Here is an 18,047-nt window from a genome sequence, read left to right on the forward strand (position 1 = left end):
GGTGCAGGCGGATGTCGCCAATCAAGCATCTGGAGCACTTCCGGGTACCCAATAGAAGGGAGCCAGAGACCACCACTAGGAAGCCATAGTCGGGTGAAGGAGGACAAGGTTGCCTAGGAGAAGTGGTGGTGAAGAAAGTGCTTGCTGTGATTTAGTGTGCTTGGTACTGTGTATTGCCTGTGGGACGCGGGGAAGATGTGCGCCCACAGGGGAAGAAAATAAATAGTTTATTTTACATGTGCCTCCCGTTTCCAATTTCTGTCGGTTTGGGTGCTATACAGCGTCATTCTTACAACCCTTAAATGAAAGTCTTCAATGAGCATTTAAAATCAGGTCTGAATTATTTGATTTGTAATTTAAAACTGTGGCGCAAAAAGGGTAAGTCAAGGAAAAATGTGTCTTTGTCACAGACATTATGGAGGGCACTGTATCTCTTCACTCTCTTTGGGGTCTGGAAGCTACCCTAAAGTTCTTGCAGCTACAGAGCTCCTAGTAGTCCAAGAGCATGTGAATGCAGCAGAATACCTTTTGGCTAGAATCATTAGGCCTAATGTCCACTCTTCCAATCCAAGCTCCATGCTATTGACTGAGCTAAATGTGGAAGAAGCCTTACTTTGAAAAATTTTATCTTAGCACCTGAACTCTTGTACCATTTTTTACCTGTGAATCCACAGAGAACATGGCAAAACTAACACCAAAAACCAGCTGAAGAAGACAATGCCATACCACGGACATGGACAAAGGGCCTCGAGTGCACTTTACTGTTTGCAAAGATATTCACTTGAAACCAGGAGTAATGGCACCTCAGGTCCACAAAGCTTTAAATGTCATTCTTAAAGATTTGCTATATTAAAACTGACCTGTACCACAGTAAATCAGATTTCTGAACAGCTAGTAAACTGCCAGCTAATGTCCTGCTTTCTCATGTTTGATCATTATTGTGTGCCAAGCTCGTGAATAACTGCCAGATAAATGCCTAACTTTTACAAGATTTTAACTAATCAGGAGACAAAGAACCTACAGCTGCAGCCTAACATTTCAGCCCTCTCTCACCCATGAAAACTTTAGAATCTTTATTTAATCTTTCAAAGATAAAAAAATTTCACAAATATGTGGAATGATGAGGGGGATCCACAATTTTTTTTTTTGCTTTGGTGAGAAAATGTATAATCTTCCCAAGTGAAGGCTTCACAAAAATGCTGAAACAGCAAACTTACTACCAATTCAAATTACAGGCAGATACTCCAATATAATGATGGATCCATACAACACTAACCCTGCAGTAAAGATGAAAGTACTAAAAATCTATTATTATTATCATCTTAATTAGTTTAATGTAAAGGAGAGTAATATAGCTAAGGTTCATACAAATTGTGCTAACATTAAAATCTATACTGAGGAGTTTCCTACACTAAATAAAAATAAACAAGGCAATTCCATCTATTTACAGCATAATTTACACTAAATTACAAACTTAATATGGAATAATAAGCCATTAAAAACCCGTCTGTGTACTATTATTCAATGACTTGTGTGAAATGCATCTACAATAGAATTATATGCTATACAACTGCATTTATTTATTTATTCACCAGGCACATTTATTTATATAAAAAACAGTATGAACAAATAAAAGTTTAAAAAAATGCATGTATAAAACCAATAAAAGAGTTCAGAACTTTTGCAAATTACCGCCCTAAAAACTTAAGAGCCATTTTTACCTTTAATTTGATTATGTCAGAACTTTGTACATAGCTGTCATATGCATAGTATCAACTCTTTGTAATATTGATAGATAGATTAGCAAGTAAGAAGATGCATATATGATAAATTGTCAAAGGTTTAAGCAATTATTGATTGCATGAGCATGTGAAAGAGGTTATTAATAATACAGTCGATACAGGACCAAAGATTTTAAATTACGACATTAAAAATAACAATAGACACATGCAGTCTGATTGATCCAAAGCCAAAGAAACTTTCTACACAGTAAGCTTGAATAACTTGTATGCTAATAAACACTATATAAGAATGTTTCACTTTGCATGAATAAAAAAAAAAAATGTCAAAAAAAGGAAGACAAAACACACACACACAACATGTATTATGGATTTATGATCAATAATTCAACAACTATACCTAGTAAAGCATCAGGCAGACAGATATGCTAGTAAAGGAATTTTAATTACTACAACAGTGGCCTAATGAAAACTGCAGCAATTAAAAATCAATCACTCATGCAAAATACCAGTCAGTTATCTAATTCTTTCAGTTCAATGGTGAATCACATAATTAAAAATACTGGTGGAAATGAGGGAAAAATGCATTCATGACAGAATCCATGGAACATCTCACTCAACACACAAAGGGTTTAGCTGAAGTAGAAACCTTGGACAACCTTTTAAAAGTACCTAGAGGATATACTGGGACAACTCAAATATTAGACAATGTTTTACTTACAAATGCCGGCAAAAACAATGATTCACAGCTTTAGATCGATGTGTAAAATGCACGTTTTGCACTCTTGATGTAGAGTAATTCTCCAGCTGACATGTAAATAAAAGCAGCACAAATTAAAACAGACAAATACATCACTTAATACATTCAAAACTACCAAAATATTTTTGAAAGTTTCATTTTGGATATACTGTTTCTTGGGAGAATAAAGACAAGTGAATTTATAACTTGGGACCATACTGGATGTGAATTATCTCAAACCAGGCATACAGTACACATCAAACTCCTTAAATATGCAAAACTGATAATATCATACACCTCATCCTTCTGACTGGTGTCACTAGAGGCTGATTAAACTGTGTGATCAGTCTGTTTTGATAGTATTAAGGAATCATACCAACTTTAGAAAAAAAAATGCAGGAAATGGTATGCTTAGTTGATCACATTCATATAAAACTTGAGTGATACAATAATGAACTCCTGACAAGAGTAAAAATTATACAAAGGATTCTACTGTCATTTTAGCCTTTACATCTATGACCAATGTAGATTTATGTGACAGCAGCTTGACACTATAGTCTAAGGGTGTAATATAATTGACAAGCACAAACTACCGTAATTGAGGATATAGTTCCCAATGACTCACTGAAACACTAGAGGAACACTATCCATTTAAATAGTAAGTAGTATGCATAAAATTGAATCGCATGAGGATTAGAAGTAAGCACATTATAGTCAATAAGTAGAAGCCGTTTCAAAAAGACTTAGACATGCACATATCTTGGATTTGCTTAGTGTTACTTTTACTTGCTTTGCCCTAAAATATTTGCGCACATTCACTCAATTTTAGAAACTACCTTTCCAATTATTAGACTGCAGGTAGAAATAACCATCTTAAAAGCAACACATTAAAAAGACAGGAACCAATTCTGAATAGAGGCCAGTTTAAAGTTTTATGTCTATAATTATTTAAAATCTTCCTTTGCCTGATTCTCAGTATGTCTTTAGGATCTGAGGTACAATACAGAAAAAATACTGACTTTTATTGAGAGCAGGAAGTTATTTCATGTATATTTATTTGGTCACTAGTATCCACTGTAAAATATGAATATACAAAAATGAATAGTTGCTATGTAAATATGAATGGTTACTAGGTTTTATGCTTACATTTTTATCAGATTACAAAAAATTATAAGCTTAATAAATAAAAACCTTGCCACGTCAAAATAAAAATGAATAAACAGTAAGGATCAATTAAAAGAATCAGTAACTTTGAAATATAGCTGTAACTAATGACATTTAAACTGTATCCCTAATGGGCCACACTTATTCCAATTTTCTTTTGGCACCAAAAGGAACCAAACACTTAGCTGAATTCAGGTCTTTAAAATGTCTGTAAAACCACCGTAATATTACACATACCTAAAGTATCTTAGGATTCTTTATCTATGGAAGACAGGAAAAAGACATGTACAAAGACCACTAAGCAGTTAAGAGTGACTTTCAAGTATGTAATCTCAATATTCTTGGGATATCACATAGAAGACTTAAAGCTTTTTTTGACATTGTACGGCCTCCCCCACTTCAAAGAAAAAAAAATGTACAGCCAAATAAGATTTTATCATTTTTAAAAAGCATGTACAATATTAATACAATATCTAGTGTTCTTCCAAATTGGAATGACATGGACACATTAGTTATAACAAATAAACATTAGAAATGTTGGTTGAATCATAATCAGTGTGGGACAAATTATTATGTTATTTATACATAGTGCAGCAGAGTACCATCAAATAATTTTACAGAAAAATCTCCATGCTGTCAGCATTGCCTGAAATCTACCTTTTAAATATTTGATAAAGAACTGAACATACAGTATAATTAAGCTTCAGAGGTCTCTTGCACCTTTTAATAGGCAAGCATGACCTGTGTACTGCGTTATGTCTAAAATATACATTTACATTCTTCTTTTAGAAGCATGGTTTTCCCTGGGTAGGGGAAATATATTAACTGGTATGTCTTTTTTACAAAAAAAATACCAGTATTTATGCAAACTACAAAAAACATAAAAACAATTACAGTAGCTAATTTCAGAAAATGAGAAGTACAAAGATGACAGGGTGCAAATTAGTAATTCTTTTAAATATGCATGTCTATTTTTCAAATGTACACTCATATTCCTGGAGTTTAGGTTTTCAGTTTTAAATAGGCTAAAACACATTGAGGAAGAAATATTCCCCTCTAATTGAAAAAGCAAAATCCATTATGCTTTCTGCATTATAGGAGGTCAAAGTTCTTCACATACTACTTTCTCAATATGTTGCTTATACTTCTTCCTCTTGTATTACTTCAGTCTCTTCCACATGAATTTCCACTTGCTCATGTTCCATTTCAACCTCTTGCACAGTATGTTCTAAATAGTGTGGTACAGTGCTATCTGAGACTTGTTCTGAACCAATTTCTATGTGCTCTTCCACCTGTGCTTCTGTAGTCTGTCCATCAGTTACCTCACGGCCTTCAGCCTCTGCCGACTTTTCCTCATTATCCTGAATATGCTGATCTTTACGCTGCTCTACTTCAACAGGGTCTACATGCACCTGAACAGCTTCAACCACTTGAGATGGATCAATATGAACTTCCTCCACAGTCAAATGTTCTACACGGACATCCTCCAACAGTGCCTCTGCTGTTTCATCTGTTGTGACATGATCTTGAAGTATTACCTCAGTCAAAACTCTTTCATGAATATTGTGACAGTCTCGAAGATGTGTGCGCATGTCAGATGGTTGAGTAAACCAAAGATCACAAATAGTACAATGATTAGGTTTTTCCCCAGTATGTATTACCAGATGGTCCTTGAATTGTTCCCAGCTGTTAAACACACTACTGCATACCTGTAAGAATGAAAAGGATATGTTTATTAAAAAGAAAAAAAAAAACATTTAGTATATTTGCAAAATGTAATTAATTTGCTGATCCCAAAATCTTCTAAAACAAGCTAGCACCAAGGCTCTTGTATGTATCCAATTCCAACAAAATGGATGAGGTAGTCTGATATGTTCATTAAAGTTGTGCTTAAATAATATGTATGCACAATTATTCTATTGTTATGCAATGTTCAAAGAAAGATCACTACTATTTTGATGAATCAAGGAATACAAGTTTGTTAAACTGACTGAACACTTCACACAAACTCAAATACAGATGCTATAAAAGCAAATATTGGCAGATGTAAAGGACTGTGATCAAACACAGCCTCAAGTATCGCAGAATTTCTTACTTTCAAAATGCTGAAGAGATGACTATTTTTTCTTAGAACCATATGGAGACAGGTCCTTGCAGATAGAGACTTAAGCATAACTACCTATAAACCTCTGATGAAGTACGTCATTAATCTTATAATTCCCAACAGATTTTACAGTTCCTAACAAATTAGCACCAACAGTCTAAAGTAAAAGAAAGATGAGGGTAGTAGACTGATTGTACAGCCTAACAAAACGTTAAAAGAATTAGAACTTGGGTGATTGCTGGATCACTCTAATGCGGATCTCCAAGTATTCCAGTAATATATCTTTATGACAGCTCCAAAATGAATATCAAGTACACTCCAGTCTGGTATGTAATGTCACGAGCGAATATGTTTATATACACTTTAAATAATCCGGTTTTTCACAGACACCCAGCTTCAGAAATGCCATGAATACCCTTATTCCAGTTAAAGAAACCTTGATTTTAGACCCATCTCTAACCTGCCCTTCTTAAGTAAAATTCTAGAGGCAGTCTATAAACATGCTATTCTTGATAAATTTCAGTCAAGTTTTAGAACAAATCACAGCACAGAAACTGCACTCGTTAAAGTAGTAAATTACTTGTGAGTAAATGCAGACAGAGGCCATTTATCTGTTTTCATCCTCCTAGATCTCAGTGCCGCATTTTACACCATTGATCACAACATTCTTAGAAATCGCCTTAGTCAATGGGTGGGCCACTCTGGCAGGGTCCTAAATTGGTTTGAATCCTACCTGGCAGGGAGAAAATTCTTTGTTAGTTGTGGTAATTACAACTCAAAAGGCACATGAGATTCTATATGGTGTTCCACAAGGCTCTATCCTGGGTCCGCTGCTCTTCTCAATCTACATGCTTCCGTTAGGTCAGATTATATCGGGGCACAACGTAAGCTACCACAGCTATGCTGATGACACACAGCTGTACTCATCAATAACACCTGATGACACCAACTCTCTTGATTCACTAACACAATGTCTTACTTGTATTTCTGAATGGATGAATTGTAATTTTCTCAAGCTAAATAAAGAGAAAACTGAAATTTTGGCAAAATCCATGATTGGCAATAATGGATTAAAAGTAACGTGCGTTATACAGTCTGATTATATTTTAATGTAACAAGTAATCTAACACAATACTTACAGGTGCCGGTCATAAAATTAGAATATCATCACAAAGTTGATTTATTTCAGTAATTCCATTCAAAAAGTGAAACTTGTATATTAGATTCATTCATTACACACAGACGTATGTATTTCAAATGTTTATTTCTTTTAATTTTGTTGATTATAACTGATAACTAATGAAATTCCCAAATTCAGTATCTCAGAAAATTAGAATATAAATTAAGACCAATGCAAAAAAAGGATTTTTAGAAATGTTGGCCAACTGAAAGGTATGAACATGAAAAGTATGAGCATGCACAGCACTCAATATTTAGTTGGGGCTCCTTTGGCCTGGATTACTGCAGCAATGTGGCGTGGCATGGAGTGGATCAGTCTGTGACACTGCTCAGGTGTTAGGAGAGCCCATATTGCTCTGATAGTGGCCTTCAGCTCTTCTGAATTGTTGGGTCTAGTGTATTGCATCTTCCTTTTCACAATACCCCATAGATTTTCTATGGGGTTAAGGTCAGGCGAGTTTGCTGGCCAATCAAGAACAGGGATACCATGGTCCTTAAACCAGGTACTGGTAGTTTTGGCACTTTGTGCAGGTGCCAGGTCGTGTTGGAAAATGAAATCTGCATCTCCATAAAGTTTGTCAGCAGCTGGAAGCATGAATTGCTCTAAAACTTCCTGGTAGATGGCTGCGTTGACCTTGGACCTCAGTTAACACAATGGACCAACACCAGCAGATGACATGGCACCCCAAACCATCACTGACTGTGGAAACTTTACACTGGACTTCAAGCAACGTGGATTCTGTGCCTCTCCTCTCTTCATCCAGACTCTGGGACCTTGATTTCCAAAGGAAATGCAAAATTTACTTTCATCGGAGAGCATAACTTTGGACCACACAGCAGCAGTCCAGTCAAGACGCTTCTGACGATGTCTCTTGTTCAAGAGTGGCTTGACACAAGGAATGAGACAGCTGAAACCCATGTCTTGCATACGTCTGTGCGTGATGGCTCTTGAAGCACTGACTCCAGCTGCAGTCCACTCTTTGTGAATCTCCCCCACAGTTTTGAATGGGTTTTGTTTCACAATCATCTCCAGGGTGCGGTTATCCCTATTGCTTGTACACTTTTTTCTACCACATCTTGTCCTTCCCTTTGCCTCTCTATTAATGTGCTTGGACACAGAGCTCTGTGAACAGCCAGCCTCTTTAGCAATGACCTTTTGTGTCTTGCCCTCCTTGTGCAAGGTGTCAATAGTTGTCTTTTGGACAACTGTCAAGTCAGCAGTCTTCTCCATGATTGTGTAGCCTGCAGAACTAGACTGAGAGACCATTTAAAGGCTTTTGCAGGTGTTTTGAGTTAATTAGCTGATTAGAGTGTGGCACCAGGTGTTTTCAATGTTGAACCCTTTCACAATATTTTAATTTTCCGAGATACTGAATTTGGAACTTTCATTAGTTGTCTGTTATAATCATCAAAATTAAAAGAAATAAACATTTGAAATACATCAGTCTGTGTGTAATGAATGAATTTAATATACAAGTTTCACTTTTTGAATGGAATTACTGAAATAAATCAACTTTGTCATGATATTCTAATTTTATGACCGGCACCTGTACTTTATTGAAGTAAAACTACCTGCGGTAGGTACTATTGTCCCAGCAGAATTGGGGTATAAGGCAAGAAGCCAATGTATCACTATGCTGCTCCTTTGCAGGGCTCAATTGCATAGCCAAGCAGTAAAGAGTGTGCTGCATGCAATCTGATAACAGAAACATTATTATTAATAATAATAAAGACTCAGATTAGTTTTAATCCAGCTACCTGAAACAGTGTTATTGGATGTCATAGTGGCCAGTGTTCACAAAGCAAATGTTTGGGGAAGTCAGGTCAAGGATGTAAAAATGTGATAGATTAGATTATTTACTTCATAGGGCATGAAGGACTATAAAACACAAGAAAAGTATCACATTTGGCTGTTTTTCTGGTCAGTTTCATGAAGATTTTAATTGGGGCTTAGGATATAATAACAAATGCTGGCCAGTCAAATTTGCAGTTTTTCATAAATAAGAAGAAAAGGTAACACAAAGGTGATGCACTGTATAGCATTACATTTTATAATAAGTAACTATATAACATATTTAGTTACTTTTTTCTAAGTAATGAGTAATGTAACTTAGTTACTTTTAAATTTGATGCTCCTTACACCACTTGTGAGACACTGGCTCCATGCTTGTTTTCAGAATTATGGTGAGTGATAACAATGCTTTAACTCTTTTTTTTGTGCAGTTTAATGATGTTGGGGGATTGTGTCAAAGGCCGTTCCATAAGTGGACTCGAGCATCTAGATGGAGGTTTTTAAGAAACCAGATTACTCACATTATTCCAAATTTGTATGTGCTTGTAAATACACATATTGTGAACATTAGACAGTTCTTACTAAGACAAATATTCAAATGGGCACAGAAAGTAGTGAGGCCTCTTAACTGAAGCCTAATACGACTGGCTGCTCTCTCACTGGATGAGAAAAAAAAAATCCCTAATAAGAGTAGCATTAAGTCCAAACTATAGATTCAGCAATAAAAAAATCTGTAAACATTCATGACCTGGCAGAGAACCAGAACGTAGTGGAATAGACATCTCAAAGGAAATAAATGAGGATAAGTTGAGAGAGAAGAATCAACAAAAGGCTCAACTTCTGAGGATATGAAGCTTATCTGCATTGAAGCATTTGCTTGCTTTGATAGCAAAATCTTGAACTAAATGGGCAGCTGGCCAGTTCATCCACCCTTACTATTGTATTAGTGAATTTTCCTTTTATATAGTATATATTTGAGACAACAATATAACAGAGAATAACAGGAGAATGCAAAGACTGAACATTAGTTTTGGTTTTAGAGTCACTGTTAATTATGAAAACTGTATCTTATAGCAGATCTTACTTCTGTTTTGGGAAAAGCAGAATTCTGGGGAAACTTTCCATTCCTGTATAATATGTGTCATTTGTTAGGTTTATAGGTGAAAATGTCTGAAACATAAATGGAAATATATAATTTCTAATATCTGAAAATGCATACTGCAAAATTTCAGGCTTACCTTATTTAACTTTGTTTACCAGAAATTCACTGAACTTGTCCCTTCCAAGTGCCACAGTAACTGCCTTAGTCACTCAACTAAACTATGAATCAATGCATAAGCTTTCACAAATTCGAAAACTACAGCAGCATTTTTTTTAATAACAAAAAGGACATGGTTTGAAGTTGCTTGGTGATAACAGCCATTCAGTTCACATAAACAATCTGATCACTGAATGTGCACATAAAGTGGGATGTAGTTTATATTTATGGTGTATATTTGAATTATATATCTAACATATCAGAAAAACAAATTATACCTTTTTTTCCTCTAAAAATAGAGGAAAAGGTAATAAAGCAAAGTATAATGTATGCAATATTTATTTTTACTATGACACAATGACAGCTCAAATGAAGAAACATTATAGTGGAAAGTAGAATGAGTTTATTTTTGTAGACTTCTTTCCGTCATTCCACCATGAAAAACCTTCAAAAATTTTAAGGGAGGGGAAAAAAAAACTCCAAAGTGACTACCTTTTGTAAGTAATTATTATATTTAAAATAATTATATGCATAATTAATAACTTCCCCTCGTTTTACTTTTAAAATACTGTTTTTTTTTCTCTCAATTTAAACCTTAATCTCTCAAAAATTATGATTTTACATATATATAATAATAAAAGGCAAAGCACTCACTGACTGACTGACTGACTCATCACTAATTCTCCAACTTCCCATGTAGGTAGAAGGCTGACCCCATCTTCACGAAATTTGGTAGGTGGCTTCCCTGCGTAAACCAAAACCGACGTACGTACTTATTTCGGTGGTATGACGCCACTGTCGGCCGCCATATTTAATTTTCCAAACGTCATTAATTCTCCAACTTCCCGTGTAGGTAGAAGGCTGAAATTTGGTACTTATTTCGTTGGTATGACACCACTGTCGGCCGCCATATTGAACTTTCCAACGTCACTAATTCTCCAACTTCCCGTATGGGTAGAAGGCTGAAATTTTTCAGGCTCATTCCTTACAGCTTACTTACAAAAGTTAAGCAGGTTTCATTTCGAAATTCTACACGTAATGGTCATAACGGTCAACAACGTCCGCCATGTTTAACTTTCTTATTTATGGCCCCATCTTCTCGAAATCTGGTAGGCGTCTTCCCTGCGCTAACCGAAACCAATGTACTGTACTTATTTCGGTGGTATGATGCCACTGTCGGCCGCCATATTGAACTTTTCAACAGTCTTTGTTATGTGCCCATCTTCAAGAAATTTGGTACACGGGTTCCCAACGCTAACTGAATCCTACTTACGTACATATATACGTCCATAGCCTGCAGCTCGGTCACCGTGTGAGGCGGCATTGGGTCCCCCATCGCAACGCCTCCTACGTTGTTGGCTGCCTGCCTATATAAGGCCGTCCGTCGCTCCAGTCTCTACATTCCCTTCCTTGCTCCGCCACGGGATTCACGTCTCCCTACTGATAACTACAGCCTTTTTGTTTAATCCACGGCTTCTCCGCTGTTTTATTGTTTGTTTATTACAATTATAGTTATTGTATAGGTATTTTACACTTACTTTACATTTCTCAGGTACCCATTTCCTTTATCATTCCAACCCCCATTAACATGTCTATCAAGGTGATCACTATCGATCAAAGAACTATCACTTGCCGAGTTGTTTCCATGCCCGGAGATACCACCTACCTTTTCTATTCTCTTTGTTACATATTGCACAGCCATAGCAGGCTCACTCTTGATATCTGGAGGAACATTGTGTCTTATGTATTGAATGACTGGGACAGGTTCAAGGTGTGGACTGATGACAGTACAGGAGATAATTATACTACACAGGAGCACTATAAGAGTGAAATGCTTAAGCCCTTCACCTATGGTTCTGCATGTGAGTTGATGGCTGCCGCCGAATTGTTCGGTTGTCGCTTTCAAGTGTACCGAAATGGCCAAATATTTTACACCTTTCGACAACCGCCAATGCCACTTAAACATCTTAGATTCACAGGTGACGATTTCAGTAGTGGACACTTTGATGTTTATGAATGTTTAAACTCTCAAAAGCTGGATGTGATTTTATCGCTGAAACCGGTTGTGTGCTTACAACGCTTGACAGATGCCGAATGTCACTTCAATACAACAAATCCTGCAAATACTGTAATAATTGAAACAAACCATGAAACTCAAACCGATTATGACAGCAGCAATTCAAGCTGTGAGATTTGAGACAAGATTACTGTTCACATGGCCAACTGTAAGTTGCATGCTCAAGAGTAAGCTCAGCGCACAGCTTGGTCATATTACAACCGAGGGCCGAACTGACAACATGGTATACAAAGAGATCCTTAACAAATAATTATTGGCATATTTTCCCTCAGTTTAAAAAGGTTAAATTTTCTTCTTAATAAAAATTTTAATGCAGTACTTCGCCGTTGCGAAGCACGGGTATGTTGCTAGTCAGTCTCTCTCTCTGTATATATATATATATATATATATATATATATATATACATACATATACATATACATATATACATATACACACAAACCGGATTCCAAAAAAGTTGGGACACTATACAAATCGTGAATAAAAACTGAATGCAATGATGTGGAGGTGCCAACTTCTAATATTTTATTCAGAATAGAACATAAATCACGGAACAAATGTTTAAACTGAGAAAATGTATCATTTTAAGGGAAAAATATGTTGATTCAGAATTTCACAGTGTCAACAAATCCCAAAAAAGTTGGGACAAGGCCATTTTCACCCTTGTGTGGCATCTCCCCTTCTTCTTACAACACTCAGACGTCTGGGGACCGAGGAGACCAGTTTCTCAAGTTTAGAAATAGGAATGCTCTCATATTCTTGTCTAATACAGGCCTCTAACTATTCAATCGTCTTGGGCCTTCTTTGTCGCACCTTCCTCTTTATGATGTGCCAAATGTTCTCTATAGGTGAAAGATCTGGACTGCAGACTGGCCATTTCAGTACCCGGATCCTTCTCCTACGCAGCCATGATGTTGGGATTGATGCAGAATGTGGTCTGGCATTATCTTGTTGAAAAATGCAGGGTCTTTCCTGAAAGAGATGACGTCTGGATGGGAGCATATGTTGTTCTAGAACCTGAATATCTTTTCCTGCATTGATGGTGCCTTTCCAGACATGCAAGCTGCCCATGCCACACGCACTCATGCAACCCCATACCATCAGAGATGCAGGCTTCTGAACTGAGCATTGATAACAACTTGGGTTGTCCTTGTCCTCTTTGGTCCGGATGACATGGAGTCCCAGATTTCCAAAAACTTCGAATCGTGACTCGTCTGACCACAGAACAGTCTTCCATTTTGCCACACTCCATTTTAAATGATCCCTGGCCCAGTGACAACGCCTGAGCTTGTGGATCTTGCTTAGAAATGGCTTCTTCTTTGCACTGTAGAGTTCCAGATGGCAACGGCGGATGGCACGGTGGATTGTGTTCACTGACAATGGTTTCTGGAAGTATTCCCGAGCCCATTCTGTGATTTCCTTTACAGTAGCTTTCCTGTTTGTTGTGCAGTGACGCTTAAGGGCCCGGAGATCACGGGCATCCAGTATGGTTTTACAGCCTTGACCCTTATGTACAGAGATTGTTCCAGATTCTCTGAATCTTCGGATGATGTTATGCACAGTTGATGATGATAGATGCAAAGTCTTTGCAATTTTTCGCTGGGTAACACCTTTCTGATATTGCTCCACTATCTTTCTGCGCAACATTGTGGGAATTGGTGATCCTCTACCCATCTTGGCTTCTGAGAGACACTGCCAATCTGAGAAGCTCCTTTTATACCCAATCATGTTGCCAATTGACCTAATTAGTGTTTATTGGTCTTCCAGCTCTTCGTTATGCTCAAATTTACTTTTTCCAGCCTCTTATTGCTACTTGTCCCAACTTTTTTGGGATTTGTTGACACCGTGAAATTTTGAATCAACATATTTTTCCTTTAAAATGATACATTTACTCGGATTAAACGTTTGATCTGTCATCTATGTTCTATTACAAATAAAATATTGACATTTGCCATCTCCAGATCATTGCATTCAGTTTTTATTCACAATTTGTTTAGTGTTCCAACTTTTTTTGGAATCCGGTTTGTGTGTGTGTGTGTGTGTGTGTGTGTGTGTGTATGTATATATATATATATATATATATATATATATATATATATATATATATACAGTATATATGTTATAAGCTGTAGGATGCATTTTAATATTCAAAAGTAATTACTAAGTTGGGCAAAATTAAATAAATCACATAATTTGGCACTAGTTTTTGGAAGCAGGTTTAATTTTTCAGAATTGCCTTCAGCTCAGACATTATGCAAATAATAAACTTCACCAAAAATACAATTAATACACTTGGCTACAACAGCCATTAGGGAAATAGTTTTATGATTTAATAAAATGCTAAAATACCTGGCACTCATAGAGCTTCTTTCTTCCTTTCTTAGCACCAGCACCATTCTGACATGCTGCCAAGTGACATTTTAGAGTGCTGTTTCTGGCAAAGCGTTCATGGCAATTGGGACACTCAAATGGCTTTTCCCCTGCAGAAAGAAAGCATCTAAATATATAAAATCACAGATGTCATTTTAAAATAATAATGTTTTTAATAAAACATCTCAAAACACAGAAGTTATTTTCATGGTTTCATTATAGAAATGTTACAACCATGTCAACTTTTTCACATTTTGTTTTGTCGTCTACAATTAACAAGCAACATTTTAAAATCTCTCTTAGTCCACTAGAAAAACAAATTTAAACCAATCCATAAAGTTACTTGATAAAATAAGCTGCTCTCCCATACCTTTAATGACAGTGCTACAGAAGAATGGTAGCAGATTTCTTTAAAAGATACGGTGCCTGACAAAACATAGATAACTTATGTTCATGAAGGTGGAACTTTATTAAGATGACATTACCATAAACTACTATGAACCTGAAATGGATGAACTGGTTAGATGTAAGGATGGACTTAGCCTCAGATAGTTTACAGGTGTATATTTTAACAAAAAGTATAAGGCTAAAAATATGCTACAGTTACATGAAAATATATATAAATCCATTCATCCATTTACTGCATAAACCGAGGAATACTAGATGAAAAGTGAAAGTCATCCCTGGTATGGACACCACTACATTACAAAGCACACACAAGTCTTAAGGTCACATTGACAATGTAAAACAACACGTATTTAGTAGAATGTCTCTAACCTCTCTCTCTCTCTCTCATTTCTCCTAGGGCACGAAGCAGAAAATGGCCGACAGTGGAGTAACGCGCATTGAAATCGTAATTGAGGAACTCCAAGCACTTGATGAACAGATTCAGAAACTCCTGTCCCGACGGAAATACCTGAGAAATCTGAAGGCCCGGCTGTTGGATAAACCGTCCTTGCCATCTGGAACCGCGAAACATCAACCCCGCGTTGTGCCGACCTCACCCCCGCGTCTCGTAGGAGCGCGCGCTGCTGACCTCGGTGGATTTCAGCTATGCAGGCGGGGGTTCAAGGCCAGAGCACCTCCATCGGCACAGGCGAGCATTTTATCTCAGAACCGGTTTGACCCTCTCCGCGTCCCCATTTCGCCTTCAGCACCTGGTGATGTATTAGTGGTAGGTGATTCTATCGTTAGAAACCTTAATGTCTCATGCCCTAATGCAAAATCGTTTGTTTCTTGTTTTCCCGGTGCTCGTGTCCGAGATGTAATGAAAACGTGCACCAGCAGTCTACGAGAAACACAAGGAGAGGGCAGTTGGATCAATCGTCTTGCATGCCGCGTAAACGATATAAGGCACCGACAATCAGAAATCCTGAAGGCTGACTTCGCAGCTTTGATTAAAGATACGAAGGAGAGGACCCCATCGGCAAAGATCTTCGTTTGGTCCACTACCTCTCGTCAGACGATCCAACGAGTACTACAGTCGTCTGCTAGGGTTGAACAACTGGCTACAGGGTTTCTGCAAGAAGAAGGATGTCGGTTTCATCAACAATTGGAATCTCTTTTGGAAAGGCGCGTCTCTTCAAGCGTGATGGCCTGCAAACAGTTTCGCGCCGGGTCCTCTCCGAAAACATATCGAAGGTAATTCGTTTTCTTGACTATCTATCTCTGCTCTTAACCCCTTCCGAAATAATACTGCTGTGCCAGGACATGATGAATGTTTAATAGAGTCTTCCGTTAAAGTGCACACCATTAATACTGTAATAAGCAATCTCAATGCACGTAGAAAACCTAGGAAATACGGCATAAACTCCAATAATCTAATTAAAATCACTATTTTAGAGGAACAATGTATTAAAACTATAAAACAGATCACAGATTAAACAAAAATACACAGAGCGCTAATAATAATAATTTAGTTCCTATTCCAAATAACAATAACGCACATAGTACTCATCTCTGCACCTCGAAACATTAAATATGGCACTATTAAATGTTAGAGCTTTAACTAACAAAACGTTTTTATCAACGATCTTATTAGTGATAAAAATAGATCTTATTGCACTAAATGAAACATGGCTTGTTCAGATGCGCGCAGTTTTAATCGAATCTGCGCCCGGATTACAGTTTTACTCGCAACCGCCAGGGAAAAGGGGCGGATTGGCTAACATTTACTCGAGCGATTAAAATGTAAAGATGTCAGTTTTGGTAAGTTCAAGTCCTTTGAGTATCTCGCCGTTGTTATTCATGGAGATTCTCAAGTTCTAGTACTATCCGTGTATAGACCTCCTAAATATAACGCGTTTTTGAGGAATTCTCTGACTTAATGTCAATTTTAATTACTAACTATGACACACTCCTAATAGTTGGCGACTTTAATTTTCATATAGATAATCAGTGTGATCTAAAAGTAAAAGAATTTATGAACCTCCTGGATTCTTTTGATTTGAGACAACTCATAAATCAGCCTACACATAAAGCAGGTCATACATTAGACTTAGTGATTACTAAAGGACTGAAAGTTGATATAAAACAGATCATTGATATTGGTCTATCAGACCATTTTCTTCTACTTTTTAATATAGAAATAATGATAAAAACACTCATGAGAAGCATATTGTTAAAAACGCTTCTTTGATTCGCAGCAGCTTTAAAACTTACAAACATTTTAAGCAATCAGTCCGTTTATAGTGCCAGCTATAATAGCGAGGACAATGTAAATAGTAAGGTGGAAAGATTTAATTCTAAAGTGAGAGCTGCTGTTGACATAGTTGCACCTGAAAAGACAGTGAAAAAATCTTCTAGCATTGTATACCATGGAAGACCCAAAGAGTGTTTGATTTAAAGAGAACATGCCGTAGAGCTGAGCGTCAATGGAGGAAGACTAAACTTACTATCCACCACGAAATATTAAAAGTCAAAATAACAGAATACAATAACACTGTCCGTCTTGAGAGACGCTGCTATTTTTCCAAGATTATAAATAACAATGCTAGTAATCCCAGAGTCTTATTTTCAACAATTGATCGCCTACTAAACCCAGGTAGCTCAAAGGAATGCCTCCTAAGTGCTTCCAGTGAAACCTGTGAGGCTGTCGCTGTATTTTCAATCAAAAATTAATGATATTAGAAATAACATAGTATATCTCCCCAACACTAAGGATCCTCCTAAACCCCAGCATCCTGTTATAAACAAATTAAACTCTTTCACTAGGATAGATTTACCTGATTTAAAAAAATAATCTCTCAATTAAAACCCTCCACCTCGTCCTTGACCCGATACCAACAAGGTTTTTCAAAGAAGTATCAGGCGTGCTAATTGATAATGTTCTTGACATAGTAAATTCGTCACTAGATACTGGGGTCTTCCCAGACTGTCTTAAGACTGCTGTAGTTAAACCCCTACTTAAGAAACATAATCTTGACCCTCAGCTCTTGAAAATTTTAGACCCATCTCTAACCTGCCTTCTTAAGTAAAGTTCTGAGAAGGCAGTCATTATGCAGTTAAATGACCACCTAAATAAACATGCTATTCTTGATAAATTTCAGTCAGGTTTTAGAACAAATCACAGCACAGAAACTGCACTCGTTAAAGTAGTAAATGACTTGCGGGTAAATGCAGACAG

General features: G+C 36.8%; 1 protein-coding gene across 4 annotated transcripts in view; it reads right to left on the reverse strand.

The window, feature by feature from the left end:
- Positions 1-3,516: 3,516 nt before the first annotated feature.
- znf131 (zinc finger protein 131) overlaps positions 3,517-18,047 on the reverse strand; it is a 45,327-nt gene continuing 30,796 nt past the window's right edge. For all 4 annotated transcript variants that reach the window (XM_039758612.1, XM_039758609.1, XM_039758611.1 and 1 more), the window contains exons 6-7: positions 14,402-14,532; positions 3,517-5,351 (exon numbers count right to left, since the gene is read on the reverse strand). In XM_039758612.1, the coding sequence (XP_039614546.1) occupies positions 4,782-5,351; positions 14,402-14,532 (701 nt within the window). In that variant the 3' untranslated portion in view covers positions 3,517-4,781. The remainder of the gene's footprint in view (positions 5,352-14,401; positions 14,533-18,047) is intronic.

The sequence above is a fragment of the Polypterus senegalus genome, chromosome 7 (genome assembly GCF_016835505.1).
Source record: "Polypterus senegalus isolate Bchr_013 chromosome 7, ASM1683550v1, whole genome shotgun sequence".
NCBI classification, from domain to species: Eukaryota; Metazoa; Chordata; class Cladistia; order Polypteriformes; family Polypteridae; genus Polypterus; species Polypterus senegalus.